Source organism: Copadichromis virginalis, linkage group LG3 (assembly GCF_057382275.1).
Source record: "Copadichromis virginalis isolate Kocher_CV1m ecotype Utaka linkage group LG3, C_Virginalis_male_GT1.1, whole genome shotgun sequence".
Taxonomy (NCBI): Eukaryota; Metazoa; Chordata; class Actinopteri; order Cichliformes; family Cichlidae; genus Copadichromis; species Copadichromis virginalis.
In genome coordinates, this window is record NC_140620.1 from 31,631,681 (window position 1) to 31,651,296 (window position 19,616).

General features: G+C 37.6%; 2 protein-coding genes across 3 annotated transcripts; one reads left to right on the plus strand and one right to left on the minus strand.

Moving 5' to 3' along the window:
- Positions 1-296: 296 nt before the first annotated feature.
- On the minus strand, positions 297-5,400 carry LOC146714081 (myelin-oligodendrocyte glycoprotein-like). The gene is made up of 5 exons (XM_085450689.1): positions 5,288-5,400; positions 3,016-3,393; positions 2,777-2,869; positions 1,792-1,901; positions 297-1,698 (listed from the first exon to the last, which is right to left on the minus strand). The coding sequence occupies exons 1-5, from the start codon at positions 5,373-5,375 to the stop codon at positions 1,678-1,680; spliced, it is 690 nt and encodes a 229-aa protein (XP_085306815.1). The 5' UTR covers positions 5,376-5,400; the 3' UTR covers positions 297-1,677.
- Positions 5,401-8,700: 3,300 nt separating this feature from the next.
- LOC146714082 (Fc receptor-like protein 5) lies at positions 8,701-17,839 on the plus strand. Of its 2 annotated transcripts, none has more exons than XM_085450684.1 (6): positions 8,701-8,788; positions 9,827-10,087; positions 11,395-11,637; positions 11,825-11,953; positions 14,176-14,247; positions 16,693-17,839. In XM_085450684.1, the coding sequence occupies exons 1-6, from the start codon at positions 8,758-8,760 to the stop codon at positions 16,746-16,748; spliced, it is 792 nt and encodes a 263-aa protein (XP_085306810.1). In that variant the 5' UTR covers positions 8,701-8,757; the 3' UTR covers positions 16,749-17,839. The 2 variants fall into 2 exon arrangements, with proteins under 2 accessions (XP_085306810.1, XP_085306811.1); XM_085450685.1 differs by having other exon boundaries at positions 16,696-17,839.
- The last annotated feature ends 1,777 nt before the right edge of the window (positions 17,840-19,616 follow it).

Consider the following 19,616-nt stretch of genomic DNA (forward strand, 5'->3'; position numbering starts at 1 on the left):
AAACCCCAAAACTTTTGTGCACAGTTTTTTCTGTTTAACATTTTTCAACCGTGAAGTAAGTGCGTAAAATCAAACATACATAAACATATACCTTTTTAATAACACCCCGGCCTATGTTTGGAGAAATAGATCCACCTAAACTCCAGATACACATATAAATTATTCAGTTTTGGCCCAAATTAGAAAGCATTAGAACCTGATGAAGCAGTTAGTTTTTATGTCTGGATTGGCTGCAAACATAAAGTTTATACAGAATCACAGAAAGGAAATGAAAACAATATGATGGGATATGACGAAACACGGTGGATGTGAAATTTCACCCAACAGATACGTTTACAGTTTCAGTGAAAATGAAATCTACTACAGATTATGATGTAAGGTATAATTCTTCGTAGATGATAAATTCGTTTCTGTGATATCTTTATAATTCAGTACCGTCATAGAAGAAAGCATAAAGCAGCCTCTGCTCACTTTTAGATAAAACACTGGTGCCATAAGCTAACACAGTGCTATGACCTATGTGCTGACTTCACATTCTCACCCACATTACTCATCCATGATTCCTTGATGCTAACACAACATAAGATGCCTATCATGTGATGTAACAGCTGAACTCCAGAACAGATTTTAATCACTGAATATATGACGCAAACACACTGCAATCACTTGGAAATGCACTTTATGTGGCTGTTTTTTGTTGCATGAAACCGAATAAACACTGTTTCAAATATCACATAAATTCATTTGATAATGCAGGAGTGACAAGAGTTTCAAACTTCAAAAATCAGAACAATCGTTAAAAAAAAAGACCAATTTTTTAAGAATTTAAATATGAAGAAGCTCAAATAAACAGAACAATGAATATTTAACTTTGATGATATTGGCTCTTTTCTCCATAAATATAGCTGCGTGGCTCAAAAGCCCGTTAATTGTCAGTGTTAAGTAACTGAAAAGCACTTTAGAGTTCAGAGGATGGAAAAGTTCTTCCTGATAAAGGAAACATACCTCTAAAATGACATCCAAATACTGAAATCCTAAAACTGATACAGAAACAATGTGTCATTATAAGAAAACTAAGAGATGAAAAAGCACCTACAGCTCCAGGCTGTCTCAATACATTACTGCTGGATTTGACTCTTTAAAAAAAAAAACACAAACACAAAACTCCCCTCAGTTCCCACCAATCTTCAGTTTTTCATATATCCTGCAAGTGTGTATATGTGCAAAACACTGAAGTCACGTTATATGTAGTGCAAAGTTATGTGAACAGAGCTAAATCTTTCCTTGTGAGCAAAATAACTTTGACATAAAAGTAACAAAAACAAATTCAGCTTTAGTGTCGACATGTAAAACACAAAGTGCTGCAACACATCACTTCAACAGATTTAAAGTAACCGTATACTCTGAAGCCAGAGTTCAACTTTGGCTCAGATGATGGATCCTGTTTCTGCACTCGAAACTACTTGACATCAGCTGACCAGTCACTGAAGGCACGGTCAGCATTTACAGGAGTTAAAGTTCATTTGGGTCCAAACAGATTATGGGACACGTCCACTGTGTCCAGAAGAGGCTGGAAGAGTTAATGCTTCGAATCTTCAAACACATATGAACGATCCGCAGGTACGTAGGCAGCACTCTTCTCTGTTAACAGTTCCAATGCGCCCTTGCACAAAGCAATTAGATTGGACGTTTCTTGAGCTGGAGAAAGATTTTTTTAATCACTTTTGTGTACAGTGATATTTCAAACATGAAGTAAATGCATAAAAACAAATATTTAAGACTTTAACATACTTCTGCTTTTTGTGACTCTGTGATCAAACATCCTCCAACTGCGAAGCACAGAAGAATAAACACACAGAGAACCACAACTGGAATCAGTCGGCACCGCTCGGACGAACCACCTGCCAGGAAAAACCAAACAGAGATGAGACCAACTGCAACTGTCAAACTCACGAAGTTACACATTTTTATATTTCAATATTTTATTGATAGAAATTTTATGTCTAATCATCAGAATCAGAATACTTTATTAATCCCTAAGGGAATTATATGAAGTTTAATTTTTGGTAGACGATAAGTTAGTTCCTGTGATGTCTTTATAATTCAGTACAGTCATGAAATAAAGCATAAGGCAGCCTCTGCTGCACTTTTAGATACAACACTGATGTCATAAGCTAACACATAGCACTACTATGTGCTGACTTCACATTCTCATCCACCCATATTATGGGTACCAATATAAGATAACAATTATCTTATATTGGTATATTGAAACTGTCTTTATAGTAGTAGAATCATAAAATCACTTTCTTTTTCAGTCCACCAGATCTTGTTGTTGACCTTTTTGGGACATTTTTTGTGAGGTCAGCAAAGGTGGAGATAAACTGTATTATTTGACAATGATGAGATAAAGATTTGGCGCATGGATTTGCAAAAGACCTGCATCTGTACTACAATGTGGAAAGCAAAGGCTTTTGTTACAGGCTTAGATCTAGCTGTGTGAGAGTGTTACAATGACGAGAGCTGCATTAAATTTGGCATGCATAGAGGTCTGCTCATTATCTCGCAGAACAACCACTGCCTTACATTCATAATACATGTACTCGTGTCGTAGACCACACATGTATTCAGCTAAGTTGGATTAATATGAATGGTTCAGTGTCTCAGGCACTTGCAACATTTATGGTAGGTTGCAGATGACCCAAGAGCAAAAAAGTGCTAATTTCAAGACTTTTTCATATTCTGTGTTGGGTGTATGATGGTCTCATGTTCTCACCTTTATTATCTATCTCTTCATTTAAATCAGGAACATGGAAATTTTCAGGATCCAGTTGTGCCTTTGTTGTCACAGTTTCAGTTAAACTTGGGTCTGAAAGAACAAAATAAATTAAATAAAAATATGTATTTATCATCCATAAATTAGCTGATATAACTAAAGTCATTGGTCTTATAGGTTTTTAATACTTTTGAGAAAAAATAAACTGAGAAAAAAAAGATTTTATCAGTCTGACTCACCAACAATCAGACGAACAATGGAAAACCTTGTTTGACTCTTTAACTTCGGGATGAAACATCTGTATCTTCCTTCATCTTCTTGTGTCACATTAGTGATTCTTAGTGAGATGTTTCCTTCTCTCAGGCTGTCTATGAACAACGCCGTCCTCCCGATGTACGATGGGATCTTCATGTCGGGGACCTCGTGGGCGTCTCTGTAAAGATGAACATATTCCACTCGGCTGAGCCGGTCGTTGGGGTCAGGACGGAGGTCCGGCTTTGACCACTCCACCGTCAACCTCGCCACGTTAAATGCTGGTTCCACTTGACAGGGCAGGATCACATCATCACCTGGAGCTGCTACAACAGGCTGAAGGGATCCAACCACGTGTAACTGACCTGAGGGACAAAAAGGGAGATTTTAAATCTGATATAAATCAAATCAACATGCAACCAATTAGGCCTTGTTTATATAGCACTTCTCAGACAAATCAGATGCTTTTGAAAGAGCTTTTCAAGTGATAGAACGCCCTCCTACAACAGTCATCTTTCTGATTCATGTTTTAGATAACATCAGGCTTATAACTGTCCACTTTTCTTCTTAGTGAAGTGAACATATCATGCATTAACAACACACACACACACACACACACACACACACACACACACACACACACACACAAATCTTTGTGCAATCTGTCTTGGCATTTATTTAACCTCAATGTTGCTCAGTTGCTCCTAAATTCCAACCAAACACTGGCCCAGTCCCATCTCCACCGAAAGTCTAATCACTAAGGCCTAATCACTTAATCCTCACAGACTTTACTGACTCAAGAGGCAACTGACATAAGACCTTGAGGGTTCAAATCACACCTCTGGTATAAGTACAAAATCTCATGCAGTTATACTTATATATGGTATAGAAAACATAATGTGTTCCTAAGATTTAAATAGGCCAGTGGTACCCAAGTTATAGTAATACAGATTCCAATTCTTTGAGCCTATCCCAGCTAAACAAACTGCCAATGAAAAGGTTCGAGTCAAACATGCAGTCTTAGTATTTCTTCTTCTAACCATGCAAGTATGTAAGTTCATTAAAAAAAAGAAAATAAATCTGTCTAAGATTTTAAAAATGTTTCCAATAAACTTTTCATTCATCAATTTTCATTTCTTAAGGGAGTGATTGTGATAGATGAATAATTTATGGGTTATTCAAAAGAAAAAAAGCAGGCCTACTTGTTGTTCTTAGAGTATTTAAAAGTAGAATGGGAGGGAGAGCCTTCAGTTTTCAGGCCCCTCTTCTGTGGAACCAGCTTCCAGTTTAGATTCAGGAGACAGACACTATCTCTACTTTCAAGATTAGGCTTAAAACTTTCCTTTTTGCTAAAGCATATAGTTAGGGCTGGACCAGGTGACCCTGAATCCTCCCTTAGTTATGCTGCAATAGATGTAGTCTGCCGGGGGATTCCCATGATGCATTGAGTTTTTCCTTTCCAGTCACCTTTCTCACTCACTATGTATTAACAGACCTCTCTGCATTGAATCATATCTGTTATTAACCTCTGGCTCTCTTCCACAGCATGTCTTTTATCCTGTCTTCCTTCTCTCACCCCAACCGGTCGCAGCAGATGGCCCCGCCCCTCCCTGAGCCTGGTTCTGCCGGAGGTTTCTTCCTGTTAAAAGGGAGTTTTTCCTTCCCACTGTCGCCAAAGTGCTTGCTCATACGGGGTCATATGATTGTTGGGTTTTTCTCTGTATCTATGAAGCGCCTTGAGGCGACTTTTGTTGTGATTTGGCGCTATATAAATAAAATTGAATTGAATTGAATTAAACCAACCAAATATTTTTAATGAAAAACAAAATCAACAGAGATTTGTGGACAATGCTTTATATCAGTTCAATTCAGCCAAATATTTTTCAGTGATTTGTTTTATGAGGGTAAGATTTGACCAATCAAATCCAAGCAGCCTACTGCCACCAAATATCAATAGAAGTAAACTGAAACGTTACACACAGGCATCACAGCATCTAACGTCATTAGTATCAAAGATGCTGACATGTTTACTTTTTTTGTCTCCATAGAAATTAAAGGGATTGCCTCAGTCATGTTTATTTAATTGGCTACGATAACAGTACAGCCGCATAAGTCTGACAGGTCTCTAAGAGCGCTACATACGAAAACACTTCCATAACACACACACACACACACACACACACACACACATAGAGAGAGAGAGTAGCAATAATATTTGGCTGCAAAGCAAGGATACCTTACATGTACTTTAAAGCTTACCTTGAGCAAGCCTGAAGACGAAAAGGAGTGGAAAGACGACTATTAGAGTTGAGATAGAAATCCTGTAACTGAACTCTCCTACGCCCATTTTAATATGACAGTAATGCAGAAAATAATTAAAGCATCTCGAAACCAGCTGAATATAAGTCTGAACACGAGCTATAAATACATGAGGGGCGTGTCCTAACAGGTGAATTCCCCAGAAACACGTGCTTTTAACGTGATTAATTGTACAGTATCAAACTTCAAATGGAGAAAGTAGTGAATATTTATCTCTACTTTTACTGAACTTGAAGTTTGAGAAAGCGAAAATTGAACGACACATGGGTGAATATAAAAACCAAACTTCATAAGCAGCTGTGATATCACAGAGAAGAGACTCACCTGTTCGGATCGCAGATTTGTAAATTCACGGTGACCATCGGATTCTCGGAGCAGTGTTTATAAGAAAACTACTTTATTTGGTAAAAGAGAGAGACCGTGGAGCAGCTGCTGCCTCGTTGGTAAAATGAAAGTAAAAAGATCAGAGGAGCGGCAGCAGGGATGGGGGAGGTTACGAAATCAAACACCTCCGATCCTCATTTTTAGTGAGCAACAGCGGGCAACAACTGAATGCAGTAGCTGCTGAAAGGATCAACATGCAAAGGCCTCACATGGTCCAAGAATGAGCTCCTCTGTCTCCACCGAGTCTGTACTATGTGTGCAGTTTGTCTTTCCTCATGGATGCGGCCATTCATTTAAACTTTATTTGCTTTTATCTTGTCTATGTGATAAATACGAACACGCTGCCAGTGAAACATCAGTGCACCACGGTGTTTATTTGTCGGTATCACCTTGTGTTCAAACATCCTTGTCAGCTGGGACTTTTCTGTGTGGGGTTAAATAGAAGTTGTAGTGGATTTCCATTTCATAGAAGCTCTGCTTTTTCAACCTGGCTGGGATGTGAGAGTGTGCGGTTGCACGTCTCTGTGTGTTAGCTTTATGTTAGACTGGCATCCAGTAAAATCTCACCAAAAATGTATTTGAAACACCCACAACTTCTCCTTAGTTGTGAGCTTGACTTTCTAAAGCCCATCCTGCAGGTTCAAACTGGACTTTAGAGGAACTGGTACAGAGATTCACCACAAACCACATCTGTACACGTTAACACTAGATTTACTAAACCTGCCAAGGAAATTTGTTTTGGAGTTTTTATGCTGGTAAGTATGGTAAGTATAGCCACAGGCCAGATGATTTGGAACTGTACAGTTTAGATGATTTAAAATACCATTATTATCTGTTATATACACACCATTCTGCATTTCATCAGTAGCTATTATTCGTCTCTGACTCTCTTCCACAGTGTGTCTGTGTCTCAACTTCTTCCGCCAATCCCAGCTGGTCATGTCAGATGGCTGCCCGTCCCTGAGCTTGTTCTGCTGGAGGTGTCTTCCTGTTTCTTTTTTCTTCCCACTGTTGCCACGTGCTGGATCATAGCGGTCAGCTGATTGTTGCGGTTTTCTCTGGGCTATTGTAGAGTCTTTACAATAAAAAGCATCTTGAGATGACTGTTTTTGCAATTTGGAAAAATATAAAAAAAATTGTAATTGAACTGAATTATCTGCTAAAGTATGACTGCACATCCCACATGTTATTATGTAACCCACTGCTACGCAATAGTATATTATGTCAGTTAAAAGATAAAAGGAGCAACAGGAAGAATAAGACAACAAACATAGATGAAATCACAGAAAAGAGCTGTGGTAAGATGTTGGTATCTTTAATCTCTGAGATGAGTATTCCTCCATAATCTTACAAATATGAGTAATCACTCATATTTCAAGTGAGGTTAGTTAAGTTATTTACTTAGTAACCTGAGTAAACCAATATTAGAAAAAAACGGATACATTTGGAGAGAAATTTGTCTCAAAAGTGTTAGAAAGTTGCTTAAATGGATGTTTACAAATGTGCCCAGTGATTTGTGTGTAACTTTTGAGGACCCGCACATGTGTGTAATGCAAATTTCTCTCCATAGATGTGGGCCAGCGACCTGTGTCTGGTGAGGTTAACATTTAGTTCAGATGTTGTAATGTTGTAATGTCTTCACTAAATGTCTCAACCTCTGCTTCATACATAAATATAACTCCTGAAATACACCCCGTGTCTTTAAAGTCACGTCTCCAGCAGTTGTGTCTGATCATCACCTGCTCTGTATCACAGCAGTCGCTGAATTGCTTCAGAAACAAGGCCCATGGACTGCAGTGAGTCTTTTCATTGAAGAGTAATTAGATTCCCTTAGTTCCTGCTTGACTTTACTCTTTTAACAAGGTTCCCGTAAATACAGACTCAGCACACTTTGAAGCAGTGGAGTAAAAGACACTTTTGAAACACACCACACCGCCTCTGATGGAAGTTTCACTGCTGCAGCTGTGTTTGGCCTGGTATATTTCAGTGCTAGGGTCAATAAGTGTTATATGTTTTAAGACAGGATTTTTTAAATTGTATTCATATATATATAAGTACCCAAAATGATACTTTGGGCACCTTTCCCATTCAATCAAAACGTAAGACTTTTGCTTTCTCACCAGTATGATTTCAAACGAATCTCCCTGTAACTAACTGAAACCCTCTTGACACAAAAGCGTAGAGGTTTGAAAGAACGCCAACCTAGTGTGTGGGAGTGTGCAGAGTTGTTTAACTCTCTATCCAACTCAAAGCAAACACTGCCGACACACACCAACATAAAGCTGCTTGGAAATAAATAAATGAATAAATATATGTAGATACATATATATATATATATATATATATATGTTTGAAATCGTACTGGTGAGAAAACAAAAGTCTTAAGTTTTGATTGAATGGAAAAGGTGCCCAAAGTATCACTTGTGATAGTGAGCCTCATCAAGCCAGGCGCTCTGGGAATTTTGCTGGCAAACCCTGCGTTACAGTTACCTAATCAAGTCAAATCTGGAGTTTTTGGGGGCGCTGAGGGAAATGCTTTTAGTTGTGCCATTATTGAAAAACCAAACAAAAACAAAAAAAACTTTAGGGGATATCTGCTTTTCTTACCAAAATCCTGCCAGTAACCTGACTCACTTCCAAAGTCTTGTGTCATGAAACTTCTTTTGCAACCTGCACGTGCAAACTGCACAAATCAACAAATGCAACTTTAATATAACAGTAACATACTTCCAGACATCAAAATAATTAAATTTCTTCTCTAAGTTTTATGCAATGTTTGAAGATTGTTATGCAAGATTTAAGTTTTTCTGCATGAATCTCAGGGCTGTTTTGATTCAGGTCTAATACATTATTAATATACTTCAGGTCTTCAGGGTGAAGAACGTAAACATTTTGCATTTGTGGTTTCAAAAATAAAACTGTGACATACATCCTGCATAATTGTCTTTTTCACTAAGTCAGCACTGAGGTGTGATGCAGCCCCTCCGAAACTCTTCAGTCTGAGAGTCGAACACCAGCCAAGCAGCATGGAGATCACAGCTCTGTGCACAATTATGGGTGAGTACTAGAATGTGTCAAGTCTCCAGTGAGTCTGTGTGTGGGCTTTAGCTTTTGGCTTTAATGAACAGATGGATTAATAGTTCAGCCTTTGATCTTTTCATAACATTAAAGAGAAATCAAGTTTTTGTATTTCACATGAATTCAAACATACTTTACAATAAACTGCAAGCTTTGTGATTATTTGATATTACAAGGTAATTGTTACTTTATAATCGTTAAACCATCTTGCAAAACTGAGCAACTTTTACAAGCAAAAAGTTGCCTCATTGTTGCTAAACTTCTTACATTTTATTGCTATCTGTGTTTAGTTTACAGCTTCAGTATTTTAATGTAGTTTCTAACTACAGAAGTTTTGCTTCATATTTTATTAATTTGAGTTAATTTACCTATGAAGTTGTTTTTAGATAATGAAGTGAAATTAAGCAAATGCTAATTAATTATTGATGTGCTCATGAGGTAAATAATACAATAGACATAGACAAAATAAAAAGAATTGCAGCTGAGCATTTAATTAGGGCATAAAACCGTATTTGCACTCTGACATCCTGATACAGATCACATATTCACCCATAAAGAGCATCGTTCAAAAACCCCACATGTGTTTCATATGAAACCTTGTAACAGGAGATGCAGATGTATCTGTTTTGTGGGTAATATGTGAAGCTTTCATTACATATGTCACGTAACAGAGCTGCAAAGAGGAGACAAATGGTGTCAGTTGTGTTTCTTTTGATTTTACAGTGCATTGTTGTTTCATGAAACAGCAACTGGTGGAAACCATTTAGCATTATTAATTGCAAATACTCTACACTCATTTGGTTTCTGTTCACCCACGACAATGGAGGGAAGCACCTTCTCATCAGTGTTTGGTAGAGAATTTTCACACAACAGATGCTACAGCAGCTTCAAGAGCAGCTAGACTCAGTTTTAGGTGGTGGTGGCTACCTTATAGCTCAAACCTTATATCTGTTATTGTAAAAGTATTTAATTGTTTTTCACCTTTCTGTTTGTTGTTTCTTTCTCTGTTTCTTTCAGCCACTTTGAGTATCTTTCCCAACAGATCTCAGTTCTTCAGGTACGAGTCTGTTACACTGAGCTGTGGAGAGCTTAAAAACTCTAACTGGACAATAAAGAGAAACACGTCAACAAAAACAAATGAAGAGTGCTCCAAACACTGGGGCACAAAAAATGAATCAAACTGCTTCCTTCAAGATGCTTACCCATCAGACAGTGGATTGTACTGGTGTGACTCTGGAGCTGGAGCCTGCAGTGAAGCTGTCAACATCACTGTGACCGGTGAGTTTAAGTACTAAATTGAAGAGGCTGTCATTTGGATTTAAAAGCCAGATTACAGATAGTTCTCATTGCAGAGTTTTGATTGAAATATGACACCAACATGCGGGTGGGATGTTCAGCAGGTTTATGAAGTTTAGCATCTTAAAATAGTGAAAAATTTCTAATTAGAATTAAGCACCAATCAACACAGATTTGAACCTAATAGAAAATGTCACTGAGTGGACTGAGGGCATTTAAATTAATGCATCAAATTTCAGGGAAATCCAACCAGTAACCGTTATAGTGGGTCACTTTATGTTAATGTTGTGTTATTACAGACTGATAATGTGATATTAAATATTAAATATGCACCATGAGAAGCCTGACATGAGGATTTGTTGAAACAGCTACAAACCTCATTTATGTTTTCCAGCCAAATGACTTCTTATCCATTGTCTGATATTAATACTGACTGTGGCCTCCTGATAGCAAACAAGCAGATTCAAAAAACAGACTTTTGCTAAAATACAGAAGAGAGCATTATTATTGTTTTACTTCTTTAAATATCGAATGTGAAGCTAGAACCTGCACCCTGTTAGCTTAGCATAAATCATTTAGTTCAAAATAAACAGACTTGTATCATGGGGTACAAGCATGCTAACCAGAGGGTGCAGTTCTGGAGTAACTGGGAGAAACATGTAAAGGGTAACTCAACACCTACAGTTAGCTAAAGAAATTAGCAGAAAATCTAATGGCAGACTCTAATGGGTTTTGAATTAAAGTACTGCAATAAGGGTCATTTAGATATTAGTGCATGGACAAAGCTTATTCCAAGCATGGCTAACAGTTAAAGCTTTTAGCTAATACCATAGCTTCGCATAATCAATAATTAGATGAAATGCTGGAACTAGCTAAAATTATGAACAAAAAGTTATAAATTATTGACCTAAAAGTATGCCCTGCCAGTTAAAATGTTTGGATAAAAATGCAAATTAATATTTAGAACTAAAAATCTAGCTCGGTAAGCAAAAAGGATACATTAGTGAAATTTATCGCTACGTGTAATGAAATGAAAAGCTGTTAAATGCAGTAGTAACTTAAAATGGCATCTGAATGGCTGAAATAGCTGAATTCATTCAAACATGCCAGATGTTGAGGAGGAAGTTCTTTTCCATTTTGAGCTTATCTGATCTGGACTATGTCTTGGTTTAAGGAAGAAGGATAGTTTGGATTGACTATGTTTGATTTCAGTTTTGTTTTTTTTTAACTGAAGCTTTGAGCCATATTAAAACCAACTAATTGATCATTTCTGTCATGCTGTTGTTCAGGAGGCTCTGTGATCCTGGAGAGTCCGGTCCATCCTCTGCAGGAGGGCGATGCTGCAACTCTGCGCTGCATGGATAAACCGACTTCTTTTATCCCAGCTGAATTTTATAAAGATGGCCTCCTCATCAGGAACAGCTCTACAGGAATCATGACCATCCTCAAAGTTTCAAAGTCTGATGAAGGTTTCTACAAGTGTACCATCTCTGGTAGCGGAGAATCACCGGACAGCTGGCTGTCTGTCAAAGGTGAGAGGACTGAAAAGTAAAAAGGAAACAAACTTTTTCACACCGCAGATATAACTTCTGTTTCCACATTTGTTGGTGCTTTTATTTGAGCGTAGCACAGAGATCACAGTCTACCAACGCGATAGCCCAAACTTGTTGCGTTTGCATCAAGAACAAACTGTGGTTTCTGTTTTCTATTGTGTTTAAGCTGGGCGGCCCAAATCTTTTCACTCCCCTCCTATGTATGTTGTGCTTCCTGTGGTGGGTGTCTGCCTCTCGCTGGCTGTGGTGTTGGTTGTGCTGGTGCTGCTGTTCTGCCTCTGGAGGAACCACAAAGGTCAGTCTGTTTTTGAAGTATATCTGTTAGCCACAGCTTTGCACTTACAGTCATATTCTTTAGTTACTGTAAACACACAGTTTATATCGTTCAATTTCTCATACAGAATCCCGCCTCTAAAATCCAAAAGTGCACTGCTGGTTAGAGTGCCCTAAGTTTCCAATAAATTAAGGTACTTTACTTTATGAAACTATGTACATATTAAGATTATATTATAAGTTTCAAAGAGATTAACTGTTAGTTTTTCAGCGTGGCGATAAAGAGTAAGTTTATCTGTTGTTCTTTCGGCTGTCACAGCAGCAGAACCGCGTATTTGATTTAGTCGATTATTTTCCCCTGGATGGCATTTCTGGGAGGGTTGTGTCACATCAGATAACACCATGCAGTTTCAAAGAGTCAGATTATGCAAATTTCCAGAAGAAAATTATATGTGCGTAGTCATCGCATGCAAGTATCAGCGCATCTCTGCACACTGAACCTTTGTGGCTCTTTATTTAGTAAAATGAGAATATTGAAACTTAAAAAGTGATCGGATGTAAACAGTGTCTTTGATGCCTTTTTTAAATCTTGGTGCTAGCTTTTACACTCTTAAGCTTAACAACCAATAAAACATCTTAAAAATGATGATACAGTCTAAACAAAGGTGACTGAGAGCGTCATTTCCCGCATAGTTTCTATTCATTTCTAGCAGACCAATTAACTTTGCCTTTCAATAGATAAAAGAACAATCTTTCAGGTTTTAGATCCTCCCAAATTTATTTTTGAACTTAAAAAAAAGAAGACATTTTTTGCTCACAATATAAATATAAATGCACATTTTAAAAATGTGATTAAATCAATTTAAAATGATGATTTAATATTTCTTATGTGTACTGTTTATATACACTTAACGATCACTTTCTTAGAAGGGCTGTAATGAAACTGGGCTAGTCATTGGACTATTTTTGATTTTGCTGAGTGTTGATATGATTCTTAGTTATTATTTTCCACATCAAAAATGTGTTTTGCTGCGTTTCGTTGTGGTTATTTTGCAAAAGCCATGTACTTTCGCTTTGTTCATATCTTCCCCCTTCTGATTGAAGATTTTGGGTCAATTGTTGGCACCAGACATGGTTTTAACACAGGCCGGTACATACATGAGCTGATATACTTAAAACACAGTGGTGCGACTAACGTAAAAAAGTATGAGTGCATCGTGTCTTACATATTCTTCTGTGTTATCAGCTGTTCGATCTCCTTGGTATGTCTTTGTGTTTCATGAGCTCACTGCAGATCTGATCTCTGATTAGTCACTATTTGTATGATGAAAGTGTTGAAACTCGCTGCACAGAAACCGTTTATGTTGTATTTGTTTGATTTGGGTCAAAACAGAGGGCCTGTGTGAAAAAACACAATCAGAAAGTAATCGGGTCGTTGTTGGTTCTGGTGTGTTTAGACATAACTGTAAGACCAAAAATAATACTTGTAGTATTAAACTATGAAACTATCAAACCCTCCCCCACACTTTTACAGGTTTATGTAAAGACTGCACATGTTCTCCCTGTGTGGGTTTCTTTCGGGTAGTCCAGCTTCCTGCTCACACTGCAAGCCTTAACTGAACTTCCTCGTCTGTATCTGCAGGAGTTTATGCATCGCTGAGAGCTCATTGTTGGGAGACAGCATAAAAAAGCAGCAGATGTTTCCTGGTAAAACAGAGAGTGTCATGTAAAAGCAGGTCACTGAAGACAAAAACCTGGAAGAGCGCTACAGCTTTAAGAATCTAATTTTGATGAATCAACAGCAGGATTTACGTTACAAATGGTTTTCTGTGATGTTCTCTCTTTACTAAGCTGATCTATATTTAGTGATTTAACCGAACAAACTATATACCATACCACCTTTATTTATAAAGCACTTTAACATAAAACCAGAGTTCACAAAGTGCTGTACATGCTAAAAGCATAAGTAAAGAAAATTAAAATGAGATAAGATAAAATAAATAACTAAAAAACAAAAATAAATTGAAACATGTCAAAACAAATTGAGTCAACCCCTCTAATCAATGCCAAAGGCTTCAGCGAATAAATATGTTTTAAGAAGACTTTTAAATTCAGAGAGAGAAGAGATGAGATCGATTACATGTAGCAGAGAGCTACATATGTTTAACTTTTTACATGGTTGTTTTATGGTCGAGAATCATATTTCCAAGCAGATGTTTAACAGTGAGAAGTGTTGTGCTGCAGGTGAAACTGACCCTGATGTTTCCTACACTGATGTCACCATCGTACCGGAAGTGCAGCCAAAGAGTGACAAAGGTAAAAACACATGCAGAGCTCTTTTCCCACACGTACACAAGAGCCTGAGGCATATGTATGTTATTTATATTACCTCAGTTTTTCCCTTTTGTGGAAAGTTATAAAGACTTTATTTGTGCTATGTTATTTGGTCATGAGTGAAACTTCTTTGATCTTTGAGTCAAGTGTAAACGTCTGCATGAAACTACGACCTCATTGTTTAATGACACAAGAGTATCAGTCGTTATCAAGGAAGCACACGAACAAGTTTCATTTTGTTAATGATTTATAGAGTCAGTGGAGTATCAGCACATAATAAGATACAAACGATAACTAAACATAGAAAGAAACAAATACAGGTGGGTGGCTCACAGGGGGTTCAGAGAGTTCTAAAAATGTGGTTTCACTTGTGGTCGGGGGGATAAAAACCAGACAGAGAGCACCCATGAGTAATAAAAATATCATCAAAATCTGTTGTGTTCCCAGATTGTTGCGTTTAATGACTTTTGGTTTCTATTTAAATGTTACTATGTTTAGTTTCTCCGGGTTTACTTCTGCCTGGTCTATGGGCATTGCTCATTATTCTCCTATGCTCCTCTCCTCGCATCTTAGTCCCCCCTACCATGAGGAGAGACTACTCATATTTGATATTTAGGACCCCGATTTAAAGTCACAATATGACACAGTGTGGCAAGATAGTATACAGTGCTGTGCAAAAGTCCTGAGCTAACCTAATTTTTTTATATTTGGTTTCCAAGGGGTCAGACTTCCCTGTAATCTTTCTCAAAGCGGTCTTGAGCAGTAGTTCTCCAGGCTTTCTGAACGTCTTTCAAATATTTCTTTTGGACACTGGCTGCTTTTTCACTCTTTTTAATTTTTTTTATTTATTTTAATTTTTTAGGGGAATGTGTTTTTTATTTGTTAAGCTACTTGACTCAACTATTAATTACTGAAGTATAAGGAACCTAACCCACTGATGTGTCAACACATAACAAAGGATTAGCAAAGAACACATTTTTAATTGCATCTTTGTTGCACATAAATATTCCCATTTTGTCATCAGATTCTACAAAAATGCCAAAGATAACACAGTTTGAGAAACACAGCACAGCATTTTTGCACCAACACGATGCTTCCCAAAGAACCATTAGCCGAAAATCTTGGAAATCTCTGCACATTTACTGATGCCTCATCAGAATTGGTGTTAAGTGGTAGGGCTGCCATCAAGAACCCATTCTTAAGGTAGGAAAACAGGAAGTGATGGAGTGAATCCCAAATTAAAATATTTGGTTCAAACTGTCATCAGTATGTACAGTGGAAGTCGTGAGAGAGGTACAGTGAGTGTCTACAGCCACCTGTAAAGCTTCCTCATGGTTTTTCATTTCACTTCAGCCAGTGTTTTGGAGATCTTGTCAAAACTGCTGAAATTATGAATACAGAAAAAATACCATCAGGTTTTGATCCACTACATCTGAAAAGCATCTCAAAGGCAGCAACTTCATTTTTCAGCATGGCAATGATCCCAAACACTGACAATGCATTAGAAACGGAGTGTTAGAAAAACACACAAAGAAACACTGTCAGTCATGGACTCGCCTCCCTGAGCCCAGGCCTCAACATTGTTGAAGTACGGGATCATATAAAGGTAGACAACATCTAAAGAAGAGCTTTGAATGTCCTTCAAGAAGCCCGGAGAACTATTCCTGAAGATGACGTAAAGAAACAAGAACGCTGCAGAGTTCAGGCTGTGTTGAGGAATAACACAACCTTCAACTTTGTAAGACCTGTACAAGCTTTCATTGCCTAATATACTGTGATTCTATGTTTGCACGTTTCACTGCATCATTGCGTCCATTTTCCATATAAGACAGGCTGAACTCTGTCCTCTCTCCTTTAAATGCATTTTAGGGATTTTTCACATGGAGTACTAACTTTACTTTCTGGTCATTGCTCAGCCTCCCTCAGCGCCTTGCATTTGGTTCCTCTACCAGGCCATGACGTGTCTTAGTGACAGAAACAGAGAAAAGTGGCTTATAAATGACTGCTGTGTCCTGTACCATCACAGAGATTCTTTTAAATGTAAAGACTTACTGCATTTCCTATTATTGGTACACAAAGATCTTCCTTAATAATAATGTTAAAAATGTTTTAGCATCAAAATGTATGCAGTGCTTACAGTAAAAGTATTCATTATAAAGAATTGCCCATTACTACAAGTGAGTACTGATTCACTGCAACACTTCAGCGCTGAATGTAGAGGCAGTTATATTTTAAGGGGGCGGGGACACCCCCTTCATACTGTGTGAGAGTCACTGAAAAATGAAGCGTGAAACAAAGAAAGCCCACACTGCCTGGTGTCACTGCAAGTAGATGTTTTAAAAATGTATAGCATGTGATGAAGTGTAGTTGAACTTTAATGTCTGCATGTTGTTAGTAGTTTAACAGTTTGCATCTTTGTGTCTTTAGCAGAAACAGATTCTGAAGCAACTTTCTATTCAACAATCAAACCAGCAGCCAGCTGAGCGGAGGCATCAGAGTCTGTGCTGGGATCTATTTTTGTTTCGTCTTCATGTATAAAAACTGTAAATGTAAACTGAGCCGAGTCCTGCTGCAGCTGAAGACCCGCTTGTTTTGCATGCACTGCTGTAAAATCATAGACTTTTGTTCTTAAACTATTTATTGTTTATTCTTTTTGTCATTTTTTTGCTTGTGATTTTTTTAAATTAATTTTTTAATATAACTCATGAATAACAAACAAACGCTTCCAGCTTGGCAGTTGAAGAAGTGAATGAGAGAGTGCTCAGTTTCTGTTTTTCAGCGGTGTATTGAGTAACCTGTTCTACTGCTATGAATGAAGCTCGGAAAATAGAAAACTGGAAAATGTACTCCAGAATTACCCGACTGAGCCAGTCCCTTGTAATTTCTCATTACAGTTTCTGCTTTCACGTGTACAAGTGAAACTTCCTTAATATGTTTATTATGTGTCGATCTGTTTATAGAAACTGAGCAGACAGGGACTTCCCACTAATTTACTCATGATTAGCTCACTTCCTGTTCCTTCTTTCCACTGTATCTGATTTCATTCAGATACTCAGAGCTCATCAACAGATCCTGTCAGGCTCTAATTTTAATCAGGTTTTTAGAAATGTGGTTTTCATTTAATCATTGTTTCAACTGCATTTAAAACTTCTTCAATTTTACCATTTATATCTTTAAATCACTGAATTTATGCTTTGTACTTTCCCGCAAACACTGACTCATCCACTTGTTTGCCTCAGGCTTCTCCATGTGAGAGGAAACTCAATCCACGTGTCCTAGAACTATCTTTTCATCATACTAATGAAAGCAAGTCATGACAAAGCTGTTTTTCTATTGCATTGTTTCCAGTTTTTTCAGGTGCCAAGCTTCTGTTGTTTTATTATTTAACCCTGAGTCTGTCATATGATAGTCAGGTGAATATAAGTTTCTTGTACTTTCCCTGTAGCTCACTGCAGCCCTCAAAGATGATGAATTATTTTGTCATAAAGTTGTTTAATATTTACTTTAAAAAGAGCAAATCTGTGGTCTAAATAAATAAGATATGTAAATATAAATGTTGTCCTTCCATTTTAATTTGGTGGTCTGTCAGAGCAAAGAACCAGTTTACTGAATGAAAGTGCAAACACAGTTTCAGTCTGAAACCTCAGCTTGTGCGACATTTTAAGACAAAAACAAAACAAATATTTAAAAACTATTTCTTGCTTGACTCTAATGTCATGTGATTAAAAACTAACACAGTACAAGATTTAATTATAAGTTCATTTATTTACATTAAAAGGCGAGCTCTGCAACCTCACATCTATTGAGGTCATTTCTAAGAGTCGCATTGATTTTGACAGTATAAAGTCACCATTCGCGCCCACGTCTGAAGTATTTTTTCTAGTAAAAGATAAAAGGCTGAGACGGCAGGAGACTTTAATGAGGCACAAGCTGGCTTCACTTTTTAATTTTAATTATTTAATTTTATTTTTACATCCAAATCACAGCAACAGCAGTTGCTTTAATGTGCTTTATACTGTAAGGTAAAGACTCTACAATAATACAAAAAAAAAACAACTTTTCAGGTGAAACTACAATCTGTGAAATCTTCACCTATAATCATCGTTTCACAGTGTGGCACCATTCTGAAATGGAAAATGACTCTAATTCAATTCAATTCAATTTTATTTTTATAATGCCAAATCACAACAACATTCTCCTCAAGGCGCTTTATATTGTACAGTAGATCGTACAATATACAGAGAGAACCAGGCTCAGGGAGGGGCGGCCATCTGCTGCGACCGGTTGGGGTGAGAGAAGGAAGACAGGATAAAGACATGCTGTGGAAGAGAGACAGAGGTTAATAACAGATATGATTCAATGCAGAGAGGTCTATTAATACATAGTGAGTGAGAAAGGTGACTGGAAAGGAAAAACTCAATGCATCATGGAAATCCCCCAGCAGCCTACACCTATTGCAGCATAACTAAGGGAGGATTCAGGGTCACCTGGTCCAGCCCTAACTATATGCTTTAGCAAAAAGGAAAGTTTTAAGCCTAATCTTGAAAGTAGAGATAGTGTCTGTCTCCTGAATCCAAACTGGAAGCTGGTTCCACAGAAGAGGGGCCTAAAAACTGAAGGCTCTGCCTCCCATTCTACTTTTAAATACTCTAGGAACAACAAGTAGGCCTGCAGAGCGAGAGCGAAGTGCTCTAATAGGGTGATATGGTACTACAAGGTCATTAAGATAAGATGGGGCCTGATTATTTAAGACCTTGTATGTGAGGAGCAGAATTTTGAATTCAATTCTGGATTTAACAGGAAGCCAATGAAGGGAAGCCAAAACAGGAGAAATATGCTCTCTCTTTCTGGTCCCTGTCAGGACTCTTGCTGCAGCATTTTGGATTAACTGAAGGCTGATAGACTCTGCCCCCTAGTGGTCATTTCCAAAATTGGATTTCTTTGTGTTTTTGAAGTTTCAAGCACTTGAGTGGTGACATGTTTGTTTGTTTAAAATCACAACTACAAAATAAATAAATAAATAAATAAATAAATATCATGATTAAAAATATGATATTGTTGCTCATGTTGTTTTGGGGGATGATGAGTTTTAGGTTTGAGTTGTGGCAGAAGGAGAGCAGCAAGAGTGAAAGGGAAGGTTCATGAGGTGGTAGTGAAGCCTGCTATGATTTATGGTTTGGAGACGATGGCGCTGACAGAACGACAGAAGGCCGAGCTGAAGATGTTCAGATTTGGACAATTCAGTCGATTTGCCAATCTCACCACTCTTCATGCAGTTCTCAAAACAGTCAGGGCATTTTTCATAACACAGACTCGCCTGTGCAGAAGATACTAAACAAATTGCCAAATGA

Coding starts and splice junctions, on each gene's coding strand:
- LOC146714081 (XM_085450689.1), bottom strand. CDS start 5,375: ATGGGCGTAGGAGAGTTCAGTTACAGGATTTCTATCTCAACTCTAATA. Junction 3,394..5,287: donor CGTCTTCAGGCTTGCTCAAG/GTAAGCTTTAAA, acceptor TTTGTCCCTCAG/GTCAGTTACACGTGGTTGGA. Junction 2,870..3,015: donor CATTGTTCGTCTGATTGTTG/GTGAGTCAGACT, acceptor TTGTTCTTTCAG/ACCCAAGTTTAACTGAAACT.
- LOC146714082 (XM_085450684.1), top strand. CDS start 8,758: ATGGAGATCACAGCTCTGTGCACAATTATGG. Junction 8,789..9,826: donor AGCTCTGTGCACAATTATGG/GTGAGTACTAGA, acceptor TGTTTCTTTCAG/CCACTTTGAGTATCTTTCCC. Junction 11,954..14,175: donor CCTCTGGAGGAACCACAAAG/GTCAGTCTGTTT, acceptor GTTGTGCTGCAG/GTGAAACTGACCCTGATGTT.